The 20,686-nt window shown below is 47.2% G+C and overlaps 7 protein-coding genes across 7 annotated transcripts; 3 read left to right on the top strand and 4 right to left on the bottom strand.

Annotated features, from left to right (window-relative positions):
* Positions 1–167: 167 nt before the first annotated feature.
* N7516_006898 (inositol polyphosphate kinase KCS1) lies at positions 168–4,158 on the bottom strand (the record flags this gene model as incomplete). The annotated part of the gene is made up of 2 exons (XM_057219618.1): positions 168–2,058; positions 2,126–4,158. The coding sequence occupies 2 exons, from the start codon at positions 4,156–4,158 to the stop codon at positions 168–170; spliced, it is 3,924 nt and encodes a 1,307-aa protein (XP_057073709.1).
* Positions 4,159–6,080: 1,922 nt separating this feature from the next.
* On the top strand, positions 6,081–7,563 carry N7516_006897 (DUF614 domain protein; the record flags this gene model as incomplete). Its single annotated transcript, XM_057219617.1, has 2 exons — positions 6,081–7,233; positions 7,328–7,563. The coding sequence occupies 2 exons, from the start codon at positions 6,081–6,083 to the stop codon at positions 7,561–7,563; spliced, it is 1,389 nt and encodes a 462-aa protein (XP_057073708.1).
* A 2,699-nt stretch (positions 7,564–10,262) lies between these two features.
* On the bottom strand, positions 10,263–11,063 carry N7516_006896 (BTB/POZ domain-containing protein; the record flags this gene model as incomplete). The annotated part of the gene is made up of 2 exons (XM_057219616.1): positions 10,263–10,965; positions 11,020–11,063. 2 exons carry the CDS (start codon positions 11,061–11,063, stop codon positions 10,263–10,265), a joined length of 747 nt encoding a protein of 248 aa, XP_057073707.1.
* A 914-nt stretch (positions 11,064–11,977) lies between these two features.
* On the top strand, positions 11,978–12,259 carry N7516_006895 (uncharacterized protein; the record flags this gene model as incomplete). The annotated part of the gene is made up of 1 exon (XM_057219615.1): positions 11,978–12,259. One exon carries the CDS (start codon positions 11,978–11,980, stop codon positions 12,257–12,259), a length of 282 nt encoding a protein of 93 aa, XP_057073706.1.
* An 826-nt stretch (positions 12,260–13,085) lies between these two features.
* N7516_006894 (uncharacterized protein) lies at positions 13,086–13,568 on the bottom strand (the record flags this gene model as incomplete). Its single annotated transcript, XM_057219614.1, has 3 exons — positions 13,086–13,367; positions 13,417–13,476; positions 13,542–13,568. 3 exons carry the CDS (start codon positions 13,566–13,568, stop codon positions 13,086–13,088), a joined length of 369 nt encoding a protein of 122 aa, XP_057073705.1.
* A 3,721-nt stretch (positions 13,569–17,289) lies between these two features.
* N7516_006893 (uncharacterized protein) lies at positions 17,290–17,602 on the top strand (the record flags this gene model as incomplete). Its single annotated transcript, XM_057219613.1, has 2 exons — positions 17,290–17,445; positions 17,525–17,602. The coding sequence occupies 2 exons, from the start codon at positions 17,290–17,292 to the stop codon at positions 17,600–17,602; spliced, it is 234 nt and encodes a 77-aa protein (XP_057073704.1).
* Positions 17,603–18,169: 567 nt separating this feature from the next.
* N7516_006892 (putative ABC transporter) lies at positions 18,170–20,406 on the bottom strand (the record flags this gene model as incomplete). The annotated part of the gene is made up of 2 exons (XM_057219612.1): positions 18,170–19,641; positions 19,695–20,406. The coding sequence occupies 2 exons, from the start codon at positions 20,404–20,406 to the stop codon at positions 18,170–18,172; spliced, it is 2,184 nt and encodes a 727-aa protein (XP_057073703.1).
* Between the last annotated feature and the right edge of the window lie 280 nt (positions 20,407–20,686).

Here is a 20,686-nt window from a genome sequence, read left to right as displayed (position 1 = left end):
CGATCAGGCGAGATCAGGCACTGGTGCATATGAATGCTGGCGTTCCCATGGGGAAGGGCCTATCCTCCGAACGCCACGTATCGGCAGTGGGCCGACAAGATAAAAAACAAGAAAACAAGAAAGAGCAAAAAGGCGAGAAAGAAAAACAACAAACAACAAACTAGAAACTAGAAACTGACTTCGCCCGCGTCGGTTTCCATCATGGTCTCATCCCAATACTGAGCAGACGGTCTCTCACGAGCCGCAGGTTGAGAGCCCAGCGCGATGGCTTCACCTTCACCGCGTTCCACAAATTCATCCAGACTGACCTCTTTCATGATCCGCTGGAAATACATCCGGAGTGTACGCAGGCCACGCAGATACCCACGATCAATGTCGTGCGGGGTGTGAGGTGGACATGGCGTATCTGAGGGAAGTTCGTCCTCGCCAGTGACGCAATTAGCGAAATCGACAATCTTCAATTGAACGTTCACTTTGCTCTGGCCGTCTTTGCGGGTTCCATGTTTGAGTGACGTGTGTTCACCAGAACGAGGCGGTTCTTGATCAGGTGGAGATTGTGGTTCTCCGTCATAAAGAATCAAGAGACTGCTAGCATAGAGTCGGTAACTATCCAGCTGTCGAATCATGTGCTCCAACAAAGCTAATTTCTCTAGAATGACAGGGATCTTTTTGGCTACGCTGGCATAGTTGACACCGTCATAAAGGAACCGAGTGAGCGCATCCTGGAACTCACGACCGGATTTCAAATCTCGTCCGAAATACTTGTCTTCGAAGATGTACTCCTGCTTTTTGACGTTCCAAGTTTGCATGCCACAGAGTCGCACACCCAGCTGCTGCGAGGTAGTGGACTGACATTTCCGTCGCTGAGACTTCTTCTTCTTCTCATTCGCCTCGATACCATACTGCCGAGTGCCCATCTTCAGATCTAGCACACATGGTTTATTCATACCAGCTGTCAGATCCTCAAGGAGAAGGAAGAACTGCACTCTTTCATCCTTTCTCAGCTGTGCCTCTTTAGGGTTGCTGGGCAGGATCGGGTTGATAGGTTCTTGTGGTCTGAATCGGTTTGGATCAGAAGTTCTACTAGAAGCAAAAGCTTCGGTGGCGTGGTAACCATTGGTCGGGTTACTTTCCGACACTGGCGAAGTTGGCCGCTTCGCGGTGGAAGAAGCATTCGACATTGAGGCATCGGCTTCCATGGAGAAAATCTCATCCTCCTTGTCACCGCCATAATCATCGTCATCGAAGAACATAAGCTCTCCATTATTGCGGGAGTTTATGCTGCCACGTCTCCGGAGGCCACTCCCGGAATGCCGCCGTCTGTGAGGAGTCCGAGAGACCGAGCTCGCTCGGTTCTCTTCTTCGGTCCGGATCTTCTCTAGGCGGTTTTGGTTGGCATCGAGGGCCGTGGACGCTGATGATGAAAGAGCAGGACCTTCACTAGGGGGCGCCTTTATGTCAATCGCTTCTGTCTTTAGAGCTGCGATTGGCCCAGGGACGGGTCGTTGATCGCTAGCTGTGCGGTCTTCCGATAGGTTCTCTCGGCGGTGGGCAGTGGTGGGCATGTCGGAATTAGCTCTTGGCAGATGGACATGACCTCGAGCATGTCGCCGATGATGATGAATGGCAGGAGGGCTGAATACCTCGCGGAGAACCTGCTCTTGAAGCTTGAGATTGACGGTCGTGGCGCCCCAGATCTTGGCCCGCTTGCTCAGAGCGGATGTATCAGATTCCGCTGACATACCCTTGAGGCCGTCGACGGATCGAGCGCGGTCTATTGAATCGTCTGCTGTCCGCGGTCGCTGCTGGTGGGTAAAAAGGTCCGCAGGGATGATGTGGCGATTGTTCTCAAGAATGACTTTGGGGATGACGCCTGTAACTTGGGACTGGCTAACAATTCGCTGTGGCTTCTGTGATTCTGCTGCCTCGTGAAGCTGAGAGCTGAGCGCTGAAGTTCCATTGGCAGGTGTCGTCTCTGAAGTTATTCCATCAGCAGAATCAACCTGATCCTTTCGTTTAGATGTCTTGGAGAAGGTGACGTTCAACACTCCGATGTATCTGACAAGAATATTAGTATTCGATACGCTAATAACCATCTGCTTTCCGTGGAATAGATTTTACGTACTTTGGGAGAAATACAAGCATATCTGGATGCCTCCGTTCAATGCGTTCGTAGAACTCATTCTCTCGGTTGTTCAGCTGTTTGCATACAGCGCGTCGGGAAAAGCGGAAAACGGTTGTGTGCCCGCCAACCTGATGGCGATAGGGCTTCAACTCCACGGCACCAAGAGGCCCCGGGGGCGGGGGTTGGGGGCGAGAAGGAAGTTGGGAACGCTGGGTCGGTGTGGCAGTCGGGGTTTCGACCTCGTCAACAGATTGTACACTTTCATCTGCTGATAGTGGTTCGAGTTCGGAATCGTAGATTGAATCGCCGGATTCAGAGATGGTACTCAAAGGCTTTTGTGGAGAATGGATATCCCCATAAAGGATCTTACTTTCATTCTTAGATCGAAAGGATATATCCACATGGCTGATTTCCTTCTCGGGAGAATCGCTACGCTCTTGGGGTACTAACATCAGCTCATGACCTTTCTCTGCAGACGACACCTGACCCGGCTGCACATCGAGAGGGCCATCTGGAAATTGTTGTAGGCTATCAACCCCATCACGCACTGTACGCTCGTGAGGGAAGTAAACGGCAGAGGAGATCTGCTCATTTTCCTCCTCCTCAACCCCAAATTGCCCTGATCCTCGGTCCTCTTCCTCGAAAGAGTCAGACGGAGATACTTCGACGTGAAGATCCTTCTTGAAGTAGTCCCGGCTGCGCTCTGAATATTGAGTTGGAATGCTCTTCGAGAAAGAAGATCCATGGCGACCGCCAGGCGTGAGATGAAAATTTCGGATCTCCTCCAGCAAGTTGCGGGGCAACGATGTAGGGTGACGCTTGGAGGGCTCATGGTCATGCATGATGTGGGGCAACTCAACCTGAGGTGCAGGTTGGAAAGATGGAGCATCGGCAAGTGCGGAGAGTGATATGCTTTTACGAAGCGAAGTCTCCTGCTCTGAACGAGGTAGTTCTTGTTCATAATCCATGATGCGATCCCTCAACTCCGTTTCATCTTGTGGTCGGCCGCGATCCTCCCGTCGTTTGCGATCCGGTGAAGAAGCGGTGTTTTCTTTGAAAAGGCCCAGGTAGTGGCTGGATTTACGGCTGCGCACATTAGAAGCCGGCTCCGCGTTGGTCAGATTGGCTTCAATTGAGCTGTCAACTCGACCACGACGACCTCTGCTAGGGCTTCGTTCAACCGCCACCGGGGTCTGAGGGGTTTCTTCTTTCGGGCTGTAGGATAAGGCACCCCGACTGACCTGAGAGCCCTGGCCAGAGGATGGGATGGTCAAAGAATGGGAGGTACGAGGGACATCATCTAGTGTGGACGGGAAGAGATTCCGTTCAGGTAAAGTGCCTTGAAACCGACTGGTTTTCGTACCTGTGTTATCCAATGGCACCTTGTACCGCTGAGATCCGCCCAACTGGGCCTGCGCACCGGCCTCTACCACGGTTTTCTTTGGGTGATCAGTCGGCGAGGTGGATGCGCGTAGGAGAGACAAACGAGGGAGATCGGTTGAGAAGAGAGTAGAGGAACGCAATGGAGAGTTTCTGTGGACGTCAACTTCCATGCGGGAAGGGTCGACGTTAAAACGATGGGGAGAGACCTTGGAGAATGCACTTGGAGACACGGATGCATCGTCAAGGCTAGGGATCAAGTTGACCTGGCGTTCATTGCCCAAGGCCTTTTCGGGGGGTAATTGTGGGGTATTTGCGGCACTATCTGAGGGAAGGTAATGAGTAGCGAAAATGCTGTCACGTTCTGACAGCTGAGGCCTGTAGACGATATCCGGGTGCGCGGTATTCTCCGGAGGTGTGGTCGCGGTCCTTTTTAGAGGAAATAATCGTGATGCGGGCTGAGACCAAGAATGGGTGGGGGATTCAGCGCGCGATGGTGATAATACCTTCTCCCCCTGGGACAGATGCTGGGTTTGCCCCAAGTGATGACGTGGGGTAGCCTGGGTATTGGAGCAATCATGTTGGGCAGGCGTAGCAGGTGTCACCAGGGGACTAGGCAAGGTATCTTCGGGAACGGACGGCGAGTTTGACATGGGGAGGACATTGGTCAAGTACAGGACGGGAGGGTATGGAAGCGGAAACCGGAGTGGTTTAGGCGTAAAGAAAAAAAAAAGAGGATTTAAGACTAAGATAGATGCCTAGGACATGAGGAAGAAAGATTGGCGTCAGAAAGAATTTCCAACTATTTGCATTCAAGGGGGTGGGGGAAGGAGTTATTGGGGGGGCACGTTTAGGCAGAGAGAGATCTTACAGGCTAGTAAAAAGCCGCAAATCGGTTAGAATGCCGGGGATGAAGAGTTCAAGGAGTTAAAGGGAAAGGGAGATGGGGAAGTTTGAAGAGGCACAGTCTTTGATCGTCACCGCCCTTGAGTGGATCCGATTTAGGGGGGGATTTAGGGGAAAAAAATAGGAAAAAGAATAAGAAAAATAAAAAGATGAAGATGAAGATATTGAAAATAGAAAAAGAGTGAAAGGAAAAGAAAATAGAAGAAAGATGAAGTTATTTAAAAAAAAAAAAAAACCGAGCGGGGAGTTTGCCTCTTTTCACTTTCACCTTATGCAAAGAATATACAGCTTCCTATACAAGTACTACAAGACTACAAGACTATAAGACTTGGTCTATTGTGCAACGTCTTACAGAGCTTCTCTTCTAGTTAGTTGTATCTTTTGGACTGGGATTCCTAGAGTATTGAGATTGAGACTAATATATATATATATATATATATACATGTCGGTATCTTTATTCTCATTCCTATCTTGTATGATCTACCAATCACCTGTCTCAATTCATAGTGTGCAGCCATGTTGATCGCCAATAGGTGTCCTTGATTCACCTCTAGTTAGTTAATGATCTCTGTAACATAATATTTTCATATCTTACTTAGGTAGTACCATCTTAATATCTTAATATCCGTTAAGCTCACAAACTAAAATGACCAAGGCTTATATCTCTTTCACAGTATGTCCCCGATAAAGGAATTAAAACTAAACGAACTAGTTAAATAAACTAAAAAAGCAATCTCAAATTAATTGCCCCCACTTTGACAAGCCACGAAAAGGACCTTATCTCGAAAAAGAGATGTCAACTGGTAGTACATGGCCAAGAGGAAGCGGTATACTCTGTACAAGAATTAAAATTCTCAAAGCTGCTGCCTGTGTAGTATCATATTATCAACTTATCAACTCGGTAACTATAATATCATGTTATAATCCCAGTATATATATCTATCGTTGGATGTCGCATTTGTAAATTGTTCGGCATATACATTTAGTACTAGGTAGAATGTCCAGATAAAAGGTCATATTCTTTATATTCCACAAAAGCTTAGACATAAAAAATAATAGAGATATTTAGAAATAATAAATACATACCTAGATAAACCACCCTCGAACTACTCCCTAGTCAAAAAAACCAACAGCGCCTAAGTGTGATTGTGATGGGAGAAAAGTGATTGGGAGCCGAGCGGGTTGTAATCCAACCAGAGTCCTCAGCGAGGTGAAGAACATGCATTAGGGGCCAACCACCAACCAGGATGAGTATTTCAACGAACCAGAGCTTCGTGGAAGAAAAAGAGAGGAGAGATCCCCGCAGACCTCTGACTTTTGTACTCCCCCGCTTACAAGGCTCCTATGGTCTTCCACTCCTTAGTTTGATGCCGGCTTCCTTCCACCATGCGCCTTCGTTCACACTTGAGGCCTTATAGCCACTGGAACCTTATAGATCCTATTTTCCACTATCGATCGCATGTTCCTTAACAAGTGTTTCTTCTTCTAATACCCCATGTTGATCCCCGCCAGAAAGCTGTTGAGTCGCGTGTCATACAGCTTCCCACTTTCAATTATCTACCTTGCGATCAACTAAATCTACTATTTTACGACAGAGTAATCTCGATCAAAGTTGGATCTATTTATTTGATATTAGGTTCACGAGAAAACCGACTGTCTTGACTTCAAAATGAGTCGCTTGAACGTGGACACTACAGTAGGAGGAAACCACCAGAGATATTCGTTTATGGAAACACCACTCGAAATGCACCCATCATCCTACCAACGGGACTTAGCCTCGCCTCCGCCGGACCAGAGTGCGCCCCCGCAGCATTCCGCAGTGGAAGAAACTCCGAAAGAGCACCAGCGAACGTGGTCATATGCGCCGAGTGAGAAAGAGCAATTTCAGCATCAGGGAATAATCCCGGATTATGCAAACTGTCCGCCCATCGAGCAGCACCCGGCCAATTATGCGCCTTTGGTGCATAATCAGCAGCAGCAGCAGCAGCAGCAGCAGCAGCAACAACATAACACTTCAATGTCTCCTCAGTCATACGCAGTTGCGCCCGAGCACCAGCAGCACGCCGCTCAACCTTATACCCAATCATATACCAGCCAGTCGTATACAAACATAGCCGAACAGCAAAGTCACACCATGTCTCCTCATACATATGCAACCCAGTCGTATGCAAACATACCAGAGCAACAGCAGCACGAATGGCACCAACAGATCGGCATGACCATATCTCCTCAGTATGCGAACGTACCTGAACAACAACAGTACAGCACCCCGATGTCTCCCCACTCATATGCGAGCCATCCATATGCGACGCAGCCATACACCCACCAGGAACAACAGCACAGTATCGAAATACCCACCCAGCAATATGCCTCGTACACCGAACCTCCCAGCTCACCACCCCCGAACTCACCAGGGCCACTGCCCCTGAAAGTAAACCCCGAAGCTCCACCACGGAGCGAAACCATGCCCATTGCTCCGGATGAAAATCCCCTCCAGTCACCCAAGTCACTGTATTTCCCTCCACCCACCAGAGCGACCACATCGCACGCTGTCCAACCAGATGACCTGAGCGCATACCACCAACCTGGCCAAACCACGCATCCAAACCAGGAGATCAAGGGAGGAGGATGGAGCAACGGACTGTGTGAATTTTCGAATTTCGGAATCTGTTGCCTGGGACTGCTATGTCCGTGTATTTTGTATGGGAGGACACAACGCCGACTCTCGATGAAATCGAAGAAGGAGGACCCGACCAATATGCTTGGATATGAGACCTGCAACGGGTCATGCACGGGGATGGGATTGCTATGCGGATGTCAATGTAAGTCCCAAGTCCAGTTCCAAGCTTGAGTGAGGTCTAAAACATCGCCACCGAGCAACCCACAAAAGAAAGTATCATTCTAACAGCACAACAGGGTTACTGGCCACAGTCCAACACACACGAACGAGAAGGGCATATGGCATCCAGGGTAGTATCCCATCGGACTGCGTGCGGGCGACCTGCTGTACATGCTGCACGTTGATTCAGGACGAGAAGGAGATCCTGAAGCGTGAGGAATACCGATCTCGTGCGGCTAGGGAACGGAGTGCGACTCTGCTCTCCCCGTATACTACTCCCGGGCCGATGTCGTACGGCCCGCCACCGAGGTAATGTGCTATATCTAGCGAGAGGGCAGATTTCGATGGCGTGGAGTCTTGTGTATATAGTCTATGCATTGTGATGTGAATAGCGTTTGTTATTTGATATGTCTTGAGTTTTGTACCACGGAGTATTCCGTAGCTTGTCAGCTTTGCCCACTTAAGTTGTGAACAGGACGTATAAACAGGGCATGGTGGGGCCTATTTTACCTTAATAAAAGAAGGGAAAATCACACGATCTTGTTAATAGGATGAACTCAGTGGCGATTAATTTGTGGGTAAAGAGAGGTAGAGTGAGGTCGCGAAGGAAGTGTCAGTAGCCCAACCCTTAGGATTTACCGCATATATTTCTCAGACAAGCATGTCCTGATGCCATGCACATTGTGCGGAACCTTCCCATCTCCAAGGCACAGAAGTTGTGTTTTTCTGGCATTTTCATTTTGGGATTCTTGTACATATGTAAGCCTTAATTCGTCTGGTCATCCTGATCGAGCTTTCCACAAAGGGAGATGACATTACCTGTATGCATAATTTCTGCTCCAGATCACATCTATAAGAACTTCCCACTAACATCCGACCAGATAACGAAGTCCCAGTAAGTTTTATATTTTTAAGGGGTAGGTTGTGCGGTTGGAATCGAGGTTAAAACCAGTGAGTATTGTATGATGAAACTTGCGAAGAGCCAGGTTTATTCAGTCGAATACTCTCTGCCACTACCGACCGATTAGAGAGTTTGCTTTATTCGAAGAAAATAACCTAAGACCTATGCTCCACCACACCACCACTCATCCTAGTCCAATTGAATTGCCGCATGTCTCTCCCGGGGTCGGATAATTCGATTATCCCAGTCCATCTGACGGCGCAGGGCGATTTCCTCCACACCAGCATTCTGCGCAATCAAACAGCAGGTTTCCTGCCACGCGTCATATGAGATAGTAGGCCGGCTTTAATCCGTCCATTAGGAGCGCCGAAGAAGAATGCCGAGCGGTCTCCTGTGGTGCACGGAAGCAGGCCAAGTTACCAGCTGTGCAACGCTGGCAGGTCGTCCCAAGACCGGGCTTATAGAAAGGCCGCTCAAACACTAGGGCCCTCTTATCATCAAAGGCCACACGCAGAATACAATATAGATATATCTCCTCTGTACCGAATGTAGTCGATCGTAGTGCCGGGTTGATCAACGCGTTTGGGAAGCCAGTTTTCAGACAGTCCAGCAGGCTAATATCCGCGCCGTACTAGAGTCGCGCGACCCACGAGGTTTTGCCTATAGCCGGCTACGAGGTTGGGAGTTCTTCTATATCCGAGCTGCGAGTAGAAGAGACCGAGAGAATCGAGGTATGACTGTTAGACTGCCGGTAGTGCTATATACGGGATGCGGCTAGGGTGTGTCATGTCGGGCGACGGAGCTCGTGAAGGTATAGGGGCCGGAAAAGCCTCATCGATCCTCTCTAGCGCTTAGCCGAATTGTAGGGATGCCATTTCGGTACGACACTTCGATAGTATAATAGCATAAGTCAGTTTTAAACTCCGATATAAGGATTCGGGCTATACATCCATAGCGACAAAGTCGATATAGCGTGTGGAATAAGCCCAGGATCCGCCGTATATAAGTGAGATGATAGTCTATGTGAGACCATGTGAGACCAGGCGAGGTGTGTGGACATGCATCGAGCCCGCTGTTAGAATTGTCACCTTCTGCCTGTTATATGCGGTCTTTATTTAAGGTCATGCATGTCAACGCCTCTGACTTGCAGTTCTGTGGTATAATCTGGCGACTTGTATGTGATGGTTGTTGTGTTGTTCGAGTATCCGGACCTGGTGGAACAACCAGGTGACATTGGTTGGTGAGGTAGATCGAAAGAGACTGTCGGTCGATCTAGTGTGCTGGGGTCCGATGGCATTCTAGCCAATATGTCATCAACAGAGCCCAGCCGGCGAAGGGGGTATTAATGGAGCGAGAGAGAGAGAAGAAAGGTTGATTGCTATTGATATGCAGAGAGAGCTACTTATGGGTGGTGACAGCCTAACTTACCTTTTATTCCTTTTATCCTAATCGGGAAACAGAGGCTGATTTCCTAAACACGTGTTATTCAAGTCATTACGCTAGCTTACCTTACGAGAGTGGTGATGTGGGAGATGGCAGTAGGGCAGTAGGTAGGGGATGGTATTTCAGGGGGTAGCATTAGTACCCCCAATCGGGTATAGCCCTACAAAGTGTGAATAGCTTCAATACTTCGTACACGCAATGGTATTAATACTAGGCGGTGATCTAATTCGTACGCGGTGAGAAAGGGTGGTGAGCTAATCGGTAAGAAGTTGGAATAGATGCCTGGAAGGTCAGGCAGGGGGTCAAATTAGACATGGGGGGGGTCGCAGTAGCAATCCCCATAAGATATACGTGATATATTAGCAATGTATTCAACATGCTTCTGCGGCCACGGAATGCGGGTCAAGAGACATGTCTTTAGCAGGTGCGATTAGCGAGGAAATGGAAGGGTCCGGGTTCAATCCTTCTATCACTATACCACAGAAAGTGTTTATTTCTCGACGATATGATAGACTAATTTGATACATTAGGGCTCCAGTCTACGATGGCCCAAGCTTTCGGCATATCTTGCCAACTTTGCGTTTTCGACAGTTTGAATTTGCCCAGAGCCACGTTCTTTAGATGTCAAAATCACTAGTCTTGTATACACAAAATCGATGAGGAATGCTTCATTCATATGACACCCACTCAAATACGTTCGAGTTTAGCTCTAATTTTTGTCCGCTGATAGGATCTTCAAAAGTGGCAGTCCGATGGGACCCCTCCATCTTACATAGGACAAGCCTAGTCTCTAGGAGAAGGTCAACTCCGAAAGAAGGGTAAGCGTGAACCTCTTCGCTGAATTTGTGATCAATGCTTCGAAGGAACCCTTCAACGGATGCTGCAGCCAGAACACTTCGCACTGGATGCTCTCGGGGCAACAAGGTTGCTGAGGCAATATGCTCAGGTATGAGATAAAAAGTGTTGGTATCAACCTTTCGGTTAAACTTGGTGTTGTCTGGATGAGGGTTGTGTTTTAAGATGTTCCTAATGTATTGGGCCATTATAGTTTCCAGCCCAATAATATCGTACTTGTCGGCAAGTCTTGCGAGCTCCATGGCGGCCGAAATATGCTCTCCTGGGTCTTCTATCCCAAAACTGATAGTGCGATGGTATAGCCATTGAATGAGTGCTTCAAGACTGCGCACCGAGACATCGTCCTCAGTCTCTTCTAGAGTGGCCGTTTGCTGTTGTGACTCTAGAAATTCACCGTTGAACATTTTCGAGAAGACTGGCGATTCCGCGCAGAGAAGGCCTTTGGAAATTATATATTCCTTGTTGCTAGGCTGTACTCGAAGTTTGACGGAAGGGCCTTGATATAGAGGAAGGATACTAGAGATTAAAGTGGTCAGATAGCCACTTCTCAAAGATATCTCAGGTACTTACTTGGCCACAAAGTGCTCAGCACTTCCTTCGGGGGCGTCGGTCATTATATGCTCAAGGGTAGATCTACCCACTATTATGGATTATGGTCAGTTATCGAGAACGACAAGTGTGGTTGGAACGCTGGTCGTGGGGCATCGAGATAGTCGCGATTTCCGGAAGTACTGTAATGCTGTGGCAGACAGAAAGAGGGGAACAGAGCAAGGCACATTCTCGCATTGTACAGCCAATTTCCTGTAAAATACACCTACTACAGTGACTGTTCATAAGTTTTAACACCCCCTTTAGCCCCACCCATATACCGCCTTCCCTAATCGTCTATACCGCCTATATGAAATGAACTGGTAGACCTCAACTCTCTTGAGTTCATGTCATATATCTGGATATTTTGGTTTATTGTCCTAAAATGATATCTAGCCTTTTGTAAACAATCATTAAAAGCCAGAGATTTTGATTTATAATGGTATTGAAGAAAATCTTCTGACCGGCAGAATATTATATAATCACAGTGGTGTGGGGCAGGGGTGTTAACACTTTTGAACAGTCACTGTATATGATGTCATACTACTGTATTGTAAGATACACCTACCAGTCTAGAAAGCGGTCTGAAAAGCGGGCCCTTATCCCCTGTCCAATCAGGAGCCACCGCTTCCGGATCTATCATCCGGGAGTCCAGACACAAGAGTGCGGAGGTATAACTGAATTCGAATGCTACTGTACGGATAGGAGTTTTTCTTTTGTCAATTCAAATTTAATTTACCTCACAAGTCCTTAAGAATCTAAATTGAATCTAAATTGAATCTAAATTGAGCTATATTGCTTCACGTCAATCACTAACCCTCTTTAGTTTTATAGTATCCCTGCCATCGACAAGGAAATAAGCGCATTGCCCGGGCTGGTCCCGAATGCGTTGCCTACGGCGTATGGAATGCGATATTGACCTGGCAGTTTCCCATCGTTGATGGCTATCAGGACATCTGTCTGGGACGAAGGGGAGAGGCAGATGAAACAGTATCTCAGTGCAACCCACAAGACCCGTGCTCCACAAAGACGGACCCTTGTTTACGGTATTACTACCGTGGGGAGACACTTTCGGGCGTTTAAGGACTCGGATAAAACAAAGGATGTTGTTCACCGGGTTCCGCGTGGCGTTCGAAAGAAGCCTACTCCCTTCGATATTGGAGATGAACAAGACCGTCGTGATATCGCGAAGATCCTCGATCATATCAGAGACAACCATTGAGCCTTGGAGGTGTTCATTGTGGCTGGATCCATACTACGAAATATCTCAATTTCATTGATACATCTAAAACTACCGAAGATAATTTATCGTACAAAGGAGTGGAAAGAGGGTAGTGGTGTATGAGTACGAGTCTGTGGCGATGACATCAGAGGGGAAGCGGGGCCAGGGTCGGGGAGGATTTGGTAAGCGGTGGCCGGACATTTCAATTACGGTATTTCTGGCGGCTGCCTAAGGGTACATTTGATATAATCGGATAGGTCCACTTCTAATCGAATTAGGTACAGCGCGATCTAGGTGGGGCATGGGGAAAGAGAGTAAAAGAGTTTGGCGCTAAAGCTGATTTCACCTCTTATTGCACAGTCTCGCGCGCACGTACATCCGTGTTGACTATTCCCTTTCTCTCACTTCGTTCGTTTCACAAGAAAATGGGTCAGAGCCATAGTAACCGTAATAGGTATAGCGTGTTTCGAAATAGAGTTCGAGAAAGAAACTCCGTGTGCAGGTGAAACTGATTTTGATCCATCCCGTATAACTTGCTCCCAATGTGCACACGGTGCAGTGCTTCGGGAATGCGGTGTCACTACCTACGTGTTCTTTGATTGTTTCTCGGAGCCTAATGTCAAGGGAGGATAACATTCTTTAGGCGGCGTACAAAAGCATCACTGTTTCAACGACATAGGTATCGTAAGACTGAAAAGTATTTTGTAACACCCCGTAACACAAATAGAAAAGCCATCGTAATATGTCTCGTTGACAATTGTGCTGGTCCTGATGTCCTGCAGAATGACATACAATTTGTTTTCAATCTCAAGGCGATAACTTGGGTTTAGCGGTCGTGAGAGGTATGATCGTCCTGTCCCTCTTTGCTTATCGGTTTATCTTTAATATCTGCTTGGTGAAGGAGAGGACTCTCATCAATACTCGCGCTTTTCATATGCGTATCTTGGTTGGCATCTTTGTCAACGTTGCTAGAGGCTGGGACGGGGGCATAAGGGTGCGAAATGCTTTCCCGATAAGGATGGGATCTGCCCGTTTGAATAGCGCCGTTATTAGTCTCGCGATGAGCGGAAGAAATAGCGAAATCGCCAGAGTCAAAGTATGTCCGTTCCTACCGGTCATTAGTTATCGCGCGTTATACGAAACTGTATTCTGTGTACCTTAGGCGTTTGAGCTAGTAAGCCTCCACGCCGCAGCTTTCCGTACTTTTTGAGACTGTTCTCGGATTTAGACAACAGCGGAGAGGATCATTAGTGTCGTTCGTTCCAGGAAGGGTGGGACGTACTCCGAGATCTGGTCCTCCTGGCTGCATTCTGAGAGATGAGTTGTGTATTTTCAGATGATTTTCCAAGCCTGCGATAGGGACTGCATCTGAACAGGGAATACTAAGATTCTCGAGATTATGATGTTCGTGACGTTATTTGCCCTGCGCGTGACCTTGGGACCTTCCAGGTTCCAGGGTTCCAAGGTTGGGATCCAACGGCGATCGATTAGTCAGCTAGATCGGCTGGGCAATTGGGAAGCTGTACTCCGTACGGATTAAGTCGTCATTACCAGAGAGGCATATTGGTATTCCCGAGCTATTCTCAATACAATGAATGAATCCTGGCATTAGGGCTCGAGAAGTAATCAAAGAGGTGATGTAGTGGTAACCCAGGCAACCTGCAGGAGCTTTCGCCTTCCATGTCGGACAATACTGACGAGCTTTTCCAAACCCTAATCACATGCTGCGCTAACCCGTATATGGTTATTTCCGTATTTGAGGATCCGTCACAAGGGCTGGATGGTATAATACTAGACGCAAAGGAACGGCTTAATAAGGTATCTGTTGTGTATTGTTACGGTACTTCACAAGACCGACCCCTCTTCCCCTCTTCTGACTACCACCGCCAGACCTCACGAAATCGCACTGAAGGCTCAAATTTGAAAGAAGTTGGAAAACAACATGCAAATCCCTACGGAGATATACGATCATGTAAGGCCTAGAATTGTGTCGGTTGATCTTTTTGCTTGGTGCTTAACATTCCTTACAGATCGTTCATCGTGTTTGGAACGTATACAATGAGATCTTATATTTGGAAGACGATGCCAGGAAATACTCAACCTTTAAAGGCGAGGCTCGACGGGACTTAGCCAACCTACGCCTTGTCAATAGGGCCTTCTGCCGCAGCGCATCACCTTGGCTGTTCCGGCATATCAATGCAGAGTGTACTTCCTCGCTGGTGACTCCGTCTCTAGAGCGGCTTATACGGTTATCGAAAACCCCGTATGCTACATGTGTTTGTCAAATTGACTTCGGCTTTAAGGAAAGCCGTCCGTCTGATGCCAGCACACTATATATCGAGGCCCTAGCAGAATGGCACTCCTCCCTTCTAGTCAAATTCACCAATCTCAGGGCCCTTGGATTTCACGAACCGCCCTTATCATTACCGCAAGCCCAGAGAGCAGTGTATATGGGCACAGTTATCTCTATGTTGCGTTACTTGCCGCTTCCAAACCTGTCAGAACTTGAAGTCAGATTTCCTATCACCCACGACTTTGGACGTTTCTTTCCGAATAAGACCAATTCTTTACAAATCCCTATCGAAGATATTCTACAACATCTTCGACACCTAGAACTATGCGTTTGTGTATACACGGACTCGGCGGACCAGAGGCACATACAGACGCCAGTTTTGCCGGAATATGCTGCTCTTCCCAATAGCACCTATGCTCCCCATTTATTCAGAATGGTTGAAAATGCGCCAAACCTCGAATCACTCATATTGTCTAGTGTCAATATTCTAGATTTCGACTCTGTCACCTTTCCATCTACCCTTTGTCTAAAGTCTCTTCATCTAGGAGGGGTTTCAATTTCATCCGACGTTCTCCTTTCGCTTATCAACCAATCTGCGCATAGACTGAAGTACATCAGTTTCTGGCTGGTGAAATTAAAGTCTGGGACATGGCAGCAGGTGCTATTGCAAATGTGCAAGTTACCACGCCTTCTCGATATCAACATCGATTATGGTGGATATACATTGACCGGATCGAGCTCTCATCTGGCCGACAGGCTACTTCCAAGTCCGGATTGCCGTCCAAATATTGAAACGATGCATAATCTTGATTTGACTGAACTTGGCAATCTACAGTGGCAAGTCAATTCGAACAGAATCGCTATGGGATTACAACCTTTCCCCGATACAGACTATCGACATATCAATAAGCCATCACTGGAGTTCGAAGGGTGATTTCTTGTAACTATCAAGAAGCTTAAACAGACAGGGCGATTTTAGTCAGGTTGAAATCCAGGGGATTGATTTTCAATAGGCTAGTTCAGCCCTCTATACTTCCAAGAGAACGCGTTCCTAGGAGTGGATATAATAGGCGTACGACGAAAGTAACCGAGGTGGGGGCATATTGTGGATTTTCGTTCTTGTTGGCCATTTGTGGAGACCTTCAAGTCTTGCAAGGCAGATACAATCAGATATGATAAGCAGTGGCGAAGGTTGTGAATAAGCCTTACTGTCGAGCCTTGCCTACTACACTGACTCGGAACTGACTCGGACCTGACTTCTTGAAAGTACCGGCTGTTTGCAGTGATGCAACCTGCAAGTTGAAAATTAGAATTGTTGACAGATTGCCGTCTAAAGACTTATATGTTTGCCGATTTTGCATCGAACCTTCCAGCAAGTCCAAGCATGTAGTCCTAGATCTTTGTATCTTCCATACTGGTATTTTAAGCTCCTGGTAATTATTACCTGGTTAGGTACACATCGAATTATTTACGCACTATTCATATACGGATTAGCGCATCATGTGATTAGGGTTTGAAAGAGGATCTCTGTGTTCCTAACATGGAAGGCGATACCGGTCGCCACTGTAAACAGTGAGGTATATATAATGAGCTAGAGAACCAGGAATATCAAAATGTGATTAGCTTATCTCTTAGTCTCGCTGAGAGCGCCACTATACCAAAATAGGCAGTTACAGTGTCTATGGAAGGCGAAAGCGGTCGTTACTGTACTACAAAATATCTTACTTCCATTGATACATCTAGTTATACAACAGTCTACCTTATAAAGAGATTCACTTTTACTAGTGCACAATTAGCGTAGTATTTTATATAGTATTCTTATAAATGAATACTATCTTAGTATCTTAGTATGTAGTAGGTCCCCTATTGACTAGCAGCAATCACTGCCTGACACCTCAGTATAATACTACCAATCAGATCAGATAGAAATTCCTCCGGTGCAGTATAGGCCTCCTAAACCACACCACGAAGCTTCGATAAAGGAAAGTGTTGATCTCTATACTTTCTCTCAGTCTAATCCTTTGTCTAGTTCTATGCCTCCTGGATAGGGTTTAAATCAAGGCTATTCTATTACAATAACCCTAAGCTCGTCGAAAAAATCAATAGCCTCTTTAGTAGTATGCCTAGGAGTATTATCGTATATAACAATCGGATCTTACTCCCTTCTTAGACGGAAGAAGCGTTCTATCACAATACGTATAGTATAGGATTCACTATATAGGTAATTCAGATTTAATTCGGATTTAATTCAATTTAATTCTATGAAAGGACCTCGGGAGGAGGTATTACTTCGTTCTTTTTTGGTCCTTGTAATTCTTTTACACACAAAAAGGAAGCCACGATCGCTTTGTTCCCGACTTCAACGTGTTCGTGGAAAAAACACAAAGAATCCAAACAATGCGATTGTATTTTATCGAAACCATGTCCAGCCAATCCACAAAAGCATTGACTCGGTACAACTGGGAATACTAAAGACTTGAAAGAATTGAGAAATAGATCACAAACAAAGGCTTTTGTAGCCCTTTGGGATCTCTCTCTTTCTCTACCAAGAGACCGGAAATCATAAGTAGGTCATATTCCAGCAATTTCCCGAGTAGATCAATCAAGCCATTCACATTCAAACATCCAAGAACAAGGTCTACACTTTCTATTTCTCTCAGTTCAATAGATTCCAAATCGCCAATCACAATACCTAGGTATGTCCAATTCTAACCTAAGTTGCTTCCGCAACGAAAGAATGTCTCACCGGGACCAACTGCGCGCGCCATACCAGAGAACCTTCCAAAAGGAGTGTTGGGACTTTGTAAAAAAGGCAGAGGCTACGGCTAATCACGCCAGGAAATACCCAAACAACCATGAATTCGAGCCTAACAGTGCGGTTTACAATGGGCTTGTAAGTTTGTTGTCTCGAATCGCACGAGTAAAAGACACAGGACTTGATATGGTTGCAGAGACCCCAGTATGCTCTCTAGTTCTCAGACAGCGCAGCTACTGGTTTATCCGGGATCTTGCAGATCAGACGGAGTTTGAAGACGAATGCGATGCTATAGAGGCCCGTATAGAGGGACTTATGCAAAAGGTTGAACGCCACGAGATAGAAAATCTTTGGCTTGCCGGATTTCTTGAGTCTACGGCTTTGCATATCAAGGACCAATTTAGCGTATAACAAGTCTACCCTATAAAGATTCACCATAATTGAATTTAGCGTATTGTATTGAACATGTATAGCTATGATCTTGAATTTTTCCTTCTTTGCCTACTCTCTCTACAATACATATTGATTTCAATTTGACTTACCTGCGACATAATGAGGGCAGAGTCGAGTTTTGTTGGAGGAAGTCCCCAGGTGGTACTAGATGACGGTGGACCTTTTATGAGATACAGACACGGTGACACGGAGGCAGTTTCATTTTGCATTTGTAGCTGTTTGGCGTGTCTGATTACTGACGAGGGGATGATTTGGTCCATTTTATTGTTGATATTGCAGATATTGACTCGGACCTATGAAAAAGACCGGTTAATATTGTCACGGATGAATTGGGATTTTAATTAAATGTACAAGAAGCTCTATAATATAGACACCAAGAATGCTAGACGAAATCTAAATTTATATACCTTTAAATCGACCACCATTCGAATTCAGTCATATCCTGTACCGGCAATGTATGTTGCTGGCGGCGCCAGGTCCTGCGGGCATGTTTGGTGAACTCCTCTGGAGGAGACCAGGCGGCCATCCAGGTCTGAGGTTGTCTGAGAGTAGTTCTAGATTGTAGAATGCCAAAGCGGAAATCAAGTGCATCGACGGTGCCTGCAGGAGACGGCAGTCGCATGTAGTAACGGACGCTGTCAGGAATCTCCTCAGCCACATGACTAGTCATGATCAAGGCTTGATCCTCTGAGAGACCAGTCCACCGGAAATTCGACTCCATTACAGTACGGGGTTTGGCATTAAGGGCACGGCGTTTAGGCCTCTCGCCAATTTCCAAGAATTGCAAGCACCTGTTACGCTGTGCTGCAGATAGACCCGAGAAAGCTTCGTCGAGGATAACAATGTCCGGCTTGGCGACGATTGCCCGGAGGAAAAGCACAATACGTTGTTGGGCGGTGGTGAGCTCACTAAAGAGAATTTCATCCGCGTACCCAACAACGTGATCCATTAGTGCATATGTTTCTAGCCTGACGTGAGTCCGTTTCGTCATGAGCGGTAGGCCATCAGTCGATATTTTGGGCACCTCGCTCGTGACGTAATTTGGATCGAGCTGGGGTTTGAAGAAATGCAGGATTGCAGATATGTCTTGATCTCTTTCAATGTTCAGCTTCGGCTTTGACAGGAAAGTCTCGGCGAAGGCAGTCTCAAGCGCTTCGCGAATTGATAATTGACGTGGGAAGAACGCATGGATCTCCGGTGATGAGTGTCCAATGCGGGATTGCAGTTCAAATATCGAAATTCCTGGTTTTCCAGGTTCCGCAAGTCTGGATCGTCCGAAATGTTTGACGGGCTGCCCATACGCCTGCGGATGGTCGGATGTGATCAATGATAGTAAGGTCGTCTTGCCTGACCCATTGGGACCGAGGATCGCCCAGCGTTGCCCCCGACGAACTCGCCAGTGTAACCCATCCTTTACTTCACCATTCACATTCTGCTGCCAACCACCGAGTACTACTTTGTCCCCATACTGGACATGAACTCCTTCCATATCAATGACTGGCTCTCCGCCCAATGGCGCCTGGACTTCTGAGGACTTTATAGGATTCGTATGCGCCACCAAATCCGTAAGCAGTTCTTGGTCTAAGACACCAGCCCTCAAGTCTGCTTTACATTTTTTCAATATTTGCTTTTTCTCTTCGGGCAGAGAGTCCGGCTTCGACTTATTTGCAACGTAGCTCCAGACATTGAGTGTGTCCTCGATAGCCAGCCTTGGCCCTTGCAGGAGAACCTTATGGGAATTACCCACAACCATAATGTGTGTGATCCAGTCCGGCACCTTGTCCTGGGGGCGCAGAGCCAGAATGAGCCGTGGGGTTTTTTTCTTCGCTAGCTCATGAAGAAGTTTAGAGATCTTTCTCACTGCCACCGGGTCCAATCCCACTAAGTAGAGGTTAGAATGTCACAGGCGTCAAATGTGAACTCGGAACACCCACTGAATGGCTCGTCAAGAAGTAGTAGCTCTGGTTTGCTAAGAATCGCCTTTGCAATTCGCGCTCGGCGGGTTTGACCATTGCTTAGACACGAGACTGGCAAGGTGAGCAGATTTTCAAGTTCAAGACGGCGAACGGTGCGCTGAAGGAAATCCTCATCATGTAGGGTGCCTTCCTCCTCGCCCTCCATCGGGTTTAAGGAGGTCTGGCCACGCAAGTATTGCAGCAGGGTCCAGTCGGTTTCCTCCTGATAACTCTCATAGCGAGCACTGAGGTATGCGCCACGGACTCCCCCAATAGCCCCCGAGCCCTCGCCACTAAATCCAACATATTGGACGGCATTTTCCACAACACGTAACCGTGGGTCCTTGGCGGCGATTTCGTCTGTGAGGAGGTATGGATATGAACGTGCGTTGGGCGGGATACAGATGTGTTTGCCGCGGAGGATATTGAGGAGGTCGGTTCGGTCAGATGGGCCGATGATGGCCCAGTGTTGCAAAGGTGCCGCCTTAGCTGCGCCGGGAGCGCGAATACCGGGTAGAGTGAAGTTCAGGTTTGGGAAGAGAGGTGGATTAGACGGGTCTTCGGCGGTTGGATACTTCTTGTAAAACGTCCCATCTTGAACGCGAATGAACGGAATTTCAGATTTGAAACGGGTGGGGCGATAAGATGTAAGCTGCAACGCCCTGGGCCGCAGTTTGGTTCGGAGTAGCATCGTCGTCTACTGGAAAAGGCACAACAGTGCGGAGATTGGAGATTCGGGGTCAACATTTTAGAGGCCACGTGACTATATGCAACAATTCTAGATGCAGGGGTTAATATCGGAGCCCCGGTGGGATCGATCGATGGACTGCTACAATACAGGTAAATTTGGTGCACGATCACGAACGAGGTATTTTTCTTTTGCAGTGGCTATCGAAATAGGGGTTATACACTCAGGACTTGTCTTTTTATATATCATGTACCCTGACCAAAGGTCCCATTTTTTTGTCTCA

Source organism: Penicillium verrucosum, assembly GCF_028828655.1.
Source record: "Penicillium verrucosum strain IBT 35672 chromosome Unknown utg000002l_segment0_segment0, whole genome shotgun sequence".
Classification (NCBI taxonomy): Eukaryota; Fungi; Ascomycota; class Eurotiomycetes; order Eurotiales; family Aspergillaceae; genus Penicillium; species Penicillium verrucosum.
This window is presented reverse-complemented; position numbering and strand designations above follow the sequence as displayed.